Source organism: Diabrotica virgifera, chromosome 1 (genome assembly GCF_917563875.1).
Source record: "Diabrotica virgifera virgifera chromosome 1, PGI_DIABVI_V3a".
Lineage (NCBI taxonomy): Eukaryota > Metazoa > Arthropoda > Insecta > Coleoptera > Chrysomelidae > Diabrotica > Diabrotica virgifera.
In genome coordinates, this window is record NC_065443.1 from 249,278,324 (window position 1) to 249,284,323 (window position 6,000).

At 30.4% G+C, this 6,000-nt stretch overlaps 1 protein-coding gene across 2 annotated transcripts in view; it reads right to left on the reverse strand.

Annotated features, from left to right (window-relative positions):
* LOC114329570 (heat shock protein beta-1) overlaps positions 1-5,298 on the reverse strand; it is a 90,417-nt gene extending 85,119 nt beyond the window's left edge. Inside the window, exon 1 of one of the 2 annotated variants that reach the window (XM_028278723.2) lies at positions 4,941-5,298. In XM_028278723.2, coding sequence (XP_028134524.1) covers positions 4,941-5,116 — 176 coding nt within the window. In that variant the 5' untranslated portion in view covers positions 5,117-5,298. Of the gene's footprint in view, positions 1-4,938 lie in introns of both variants that reach the window. The other variant, XM_050648431.1, reaches the window with a different exon arrangement.
* Between the last annotated feature and the right edge of the window lie 702 nt (positions 5,299-6,000).

Here is a 6,000-nt window from a genome sequence, read left to right on the forward strand (position 1 = left end):
CCTGGAGGCAAAATTTCTTGTTTTTTATAAATAATCGCGTTTTCTCCTATTTTACTGTTCTTTCTTATATTTCACGCGCTTTCCCATTTTTTAAATCGTTATTTCTCTTCTTTCGCCTGTTATTTTCATCCTATTGTCGCTATTATGTCTTTTGATTTATCACGAGGTATTATGGTCCGTTAAAATTCTTAAGAGATATGCTTTATCTTCCCAAAGTGTGCCACTGTTTCATGTAATTTTGCATTTCCGGGTTCGTATTTTTAATTTTAGAGGCTTTCAAAATGTCATACAGAAGAATTCTACGCGTGACCTAGACAGAACACATAACTAACCTATCAATCCTAGAAGAGCTTCATATACAAGACAGGCTATTAAAAAAGTACTTAAATCGATCATACCTAAATTACTTCGGCCACATTGCCAGAAGAATGGGGAGCATGGAACTATTGGTAGTAGAAGGCAAAAGATGAAGAGGAAGATTTCCAACACGATGGGCAGACCAAATGAAGACTGGTGGGAAAATCCCTACAAGCGGCAAGCTAACAATATTGAGACTGTTGTTTCTCTCTAGCGCTGGGTTAATTGTCTCCATACAACAGATGATCTAGTCTAGTTGGTATTATTAGAGGTAAATTTTCGTTTTTCTGTTTGACGATTTAGTAGGTAGGTACATCAAATCTAATCAAATATGATTTAGGAATATTAGAGTGTAAACTACTTAAACTTTATGAAATTAAACTTTATGAAAACAGCGGTTTTGGTTACTAATCATTAGAGAGCGGAATATATGCAAAGTGCATATAGATGCATATATTACATATTTTCAGACAACAAACACAACATTGCATATTTAAGCTAAACACGATTTATTTTGCATATTTTAAAAATTAATTATATAAAAGTTTAAAATTTTCCTCTCTTAGTTGGAATTTTATAACTTCGATATGAACGAGCTCGTTATTTATCTATCTATCGCTCATTATTATCTATCTGGACTTTCCCATTACTACCTGAATTTAACAATTATGGGTGTTCCCAGAAAAATATTATTTTATTAGCGTAGCAAGTCGTAGGTACCTACCTGCTTTTGAGGGTCTAATATTTATTTTGTCAGTTTCCGGCCAACATTTGTTTAAAGTAAACGTTGTATCGTATTTAGTGTTTTTGAAGTGATTGGTATATATTAAATTTAAATATGTCTACCATTCAAAAAAGTGCTTGGATAAAGTGTTTTCCCGAGTTAAAGCTAAGTGGAGACAAAGTATTTTGCAAGGCCTGTTCCAAAATCGTAAGTTACATTCATTTTCACATTTCATTTTTTTTACCAGATCTAATAACGTCATTAGAACAAAGGAATTTACAATTAAGTGATTCGGTTAATCTTGTTAACACTTTTTCTGCTCATTGTCAAAAAATTCCCGGAAATACAGGGATTACAATTAGAAATAAATTAAAAAATGTTTTAGAAAAAAATGAGGGCTTCGATTGTTTGAGGAAAGTTGTACGTATTTTTGAAGGAAACTTTTCTGAAGATCTTACGACTTGGCAAATTAGTTTACTGCCTAAATTAAAATATTGTCCTATAACATCAGTAGATGTAGAACGAACTTTTTCTGTGTCCAAACACGTTTTTAGTGATAGAAGGCAAAAGTTGCTAGTTGAAAATTTTGAAAAATATTTGATTATAAATTCATACTATAATTTAGATTCTTAATTTAATTATAATATCAGTTTTTGTGTGTCATTTCATTTGTTTTTATGTGAAAAATAAATATGTATTAAACATAAATGTAGGTTGAATTTTTTAAACATAAATGTTTATATTTAATATATTGTTTTATTTTTGAGTATTTTTAATATGCATTTGCATATTTAGACAAATTTAGAAAAAATACCTGCATATTTGTAGTAAAAGTAATGCATATATTATATGCGCATATTTTGGTAATGTTGTGTTGCATATATTCCGCTCTCTACTAATCATTAATAATATGTATGTTTTTTTTTATTTTATTCTGGCCTTGGTTCAGAACCTTTAGCCACGTAACTACATAAATATGTATGTATTGCCAAACAAAAATAAAACAAATGGTCAAAAAAAAAGAAAATTTTGTTCAAATATAACAAAACTTGTAGCAAGCTCAATAGTGTCAAAACTTCATTTGATTCAACTAAATATTCATTCGTTTTTTTAATTCGAAATTTTCAAATTGTATGTATTGTAAAAATTAGAGAAACGATCAATAAATAATTTATAGTCATTTGAACTGTTGCCATTTGAAAAACTATACTAAGGTGTAGTAGGTACATACTTGTAAAAAAAATTGAATCATCAAAAACTTGTCGTTGGTAATAAAAACCCATTCTAATCAACCGCTTTATACTTTTTTAAAGGCTTTTGACATTGATATGGGTTTTACAGCTCATAGTCCAATTAACAGCCATTTTATCTTGGAATATTGAGAATCAAGGTCGATTTCCTTGAAAATTTGGATGTAAGTAGTAATTATAACCTTTGTCAAAATGTACCATACGTCGAAATGCGCTTTTGCCCTGGGGGTGAAAACAACCCCATCTAGGGGATGAAAATTTCTTTAATCAAAATATCTATGGAAGGCGATAGATTGACCAATTCTGAGTAAAATTTATTCTATAAAATTTTTTGCGAAGTTGATACTTTTCAAGTTATTAGCGATTGAAACTATCCATTTTTCATTGAAAAAAACTCACGTTTTATAACCGTTTTTCATGAATAACTTAAAAGAATTTATTTTATAGGAAAAATCATTAAAAACAAAATTGAAGCTAATAAAAAACATAGAGATTCGCGTCTGAAAGACCTATGTAAACCCAATAACGACTGAGTTATTGCTCTTTAAAGTATGGTTATTTTCGAGTAACATCAAAATGGAAAACCTTTAATCTCAAAAAACTCGAATGTGGTGCAATTTTTTGGGAAAACTCAACAAACATCTTTTAAAGTTCATTAAAAATCCTTTCAAATAAGTTTTAATAAAAGTTTTTTGCATAAGAACTGACTGACTTATGACGAAAATAAAGTCGCTCTCTGCTGTCTTCTTTTTGAAATGTAAAAATTAAACCCTCGTCGTTACAACCCTAATAGAAATGAATAGCTTCTCACTTGAAATTAACTTTATTTAGGTATAATTGATATGATCTATGTGATTTGACCGGTTTGGAAGGCTTAGTTAATAAAAAATAGTTGATTAAATCGAAAATGTCAGAGCTTATTTGAAAGCTTATTTTATCAGAGCTTATTTGAAAGATTTTTTAATGAACTTTAAAATATGTTTGTTAAGTTTTCCCAAAAAATTGTACCGCATTCGAGTTATTTGAGATTGAAGGTTCTCCATTTCGAGGTTCTTCGAAAATTTCCATCCTTTAAAAAGCAATAACTCAGTCGTTATTGGATTTACATAGGTCTTTCTGACTCCGACGCGAATATATTTGTTTTTTTTACTAGCCACAATTTTGTTCTGAATGATTTTTCTATAAAATTAAATTTTTTTAAGTTATTCATGAAAAACGGTTATAAAACGTGAGTTTCTATAATGAAAAACGCATAGTTTCAATCGCTAATAACTTGGAAAGTGTCAATTTTGCAAAGAATGTATAGAACAAAATTTACTCAGAATTGGTCACTCTATCGATTTTCATAGTTATTTTAAAACATTTTCATCCCCTAGATGGGGATGTTTTCACCCCCAGGGCAAAAGCGCAGTTCGGCATAGGGTAAATTTTTAAGAAGAGGGTCAACAGAGGTTAAACCCAAATTTTCATTAAAATCGGTGTTGATTCTCAAAATTCCACGGTTTTGCAGTTTTTTACCGCTGATAAGTGGTCTATCAATTTTGACATTATTCGTATCCACTTATACTCATCATCTATCATTTGATTGGTCACTTGGATGTTACTTTTCTCGGTTAGTAATTTATTATCTTTGATTTCTTGAATAAAGTATTCGAATTTTATACGAAACTTTCTGAAATAGGTAAGCTTAAATATGCCGGTTGATTATAAGGATTTTTATTGTAATTGTAAGCGATACCTTTGAGTAACATTATTTTTAAAAATTATATAGGTACCTCATTTAAATTAATTTTTAAAAATCTATTAAACGAATTATTTATATAGAAACGGAACCGCAGATCATATTTCTTTCCAAAAAGTAACAGATCAACAGGAGGAAAGTCGTTTTTCTGTCTGTCTTGAGTGTTTCCTTAATCGTAGGTATAGTATTTCAAAATATTTTAGAAAACCTTAATCGTAAGTTTAACAAAAAGTCATTTTTGTATTTGAATGGTGTGGTTACGTTTCCGGCACAGGTAGAAATTAATAAATTTTAATCTATTGTACTTTGTACTTTAATTATTATACCTGCTATTTAGTATGTTCATCTCTCGACATTTCGCTTGGTGAGAACATTAGTGACGTAACTTCAAAAACGTTTTATAGTAAAGTGACTTCAAAAACGTAGTTTGTAGTAAAGTGACTTGCGTCACTAATGCATGCAGAAGTGGAACTAAAAGTCAAAGAGTATTACTGACGTATCGAGACTTCCGTCATTAAAGCATAATATCAAGTTCAATATTAGGAGTATGTTTAATAGATTAAGTCACAATTGGTATTTTTTGAGTTACGTCACTAATGTTCTCAGCGAGCGATTTAACGATACTACCCAAATCTCAAATACAAATGACTTTGTAATAGGATTAAGATACGGTTTTCTATACTATACTTATACTGTGAAGGATGTGACCGAATGTCCAGTATGTTTGTAAAGTAACTGAAAATCAATACCCACCTATGTGAAGGTGAATACTTCTTTATAAATCTTCGAGAAAGACTAGTCAAATATTATTATATTAAGCCGTCAACTTTACATTAGCGTTTTTTATATAAAAAACCAAGATATCTACCTGGTTGTGCTTCTGAAGAAGTTGTTCGCCTCCCTACTGGTAAGTTCAGATCTGAATTTGTTCATTTCTTCTTCCATTTTCCTCATTTCGGCGTCGAACCTTTCCCTGATGCTGCTAAACTCCGTGTCGATAACACTGAAGTCACCCATTTTGATAGGGATGTTGCGGTTAGACATGGTGAATAAAAAAACTGCACTTTCTGTTACACTACACGTAAAATATGAACACTAACGAGAGAGCGGTGTGTCGTTAATAATAGCTGCCTCTTGTCTGTCACCGAATGTTACTAGCGCGCAGAACCGGGGATGGGACGGTTTTAAATAGAATTCGTGAGGGGGTACAGACGAGTCTTGCGCAACTCTTCTACACCTCTGCGATTCGAGATTCGAGATCCACGGATACCGAATCTTGTGTTGAGATGCGTGGTTGCATTGTTGCCATATGGTCAAATTATACACGTATATGCGAATTTTTTTAAAAAGTGATACCATATTTAAGTTATGATAGAAATAAATAATAATTATAGAAAATTAAGTTATATTAGAAATAATATGATAGCAATAGCAAAGGAGGGAACATCACATAAATTATTTGTAAATTACTCATTTTAAAACTCTACATACCTATTATTAGTATTTTGTATTTACCTATCTATACAGTTAAAATATAATTAGACGATGAATATAAAGCAAGAGAAATTAAACTTTTTTTCTGCTTTTAAGGACAGACAAAAGACAGCAAGTTTTGTCAAGTACGTCATATTTGATACATTATTTAGTTTACATACATCTCATTTTTGTTGGTAAATAAATTATATTAATTTGTCTGGACTAAATTACGGTCCTGTTGGTATCTGAGAAGACTTGGTGTTCACACGATATTGCCAAACTGAATTTTGATATTTTCGGTTTAAATTTTCTTTCCAAATTCCGTGTTTACTATTTATATACACATAACAGGAATCTTAAAAGCATAAAGGCATGTATTAATTTGAAGAAAACTAAATAACAAAAATAATAACTAAGTGTCCATTTAACATAACACATATTGTCCATAACAC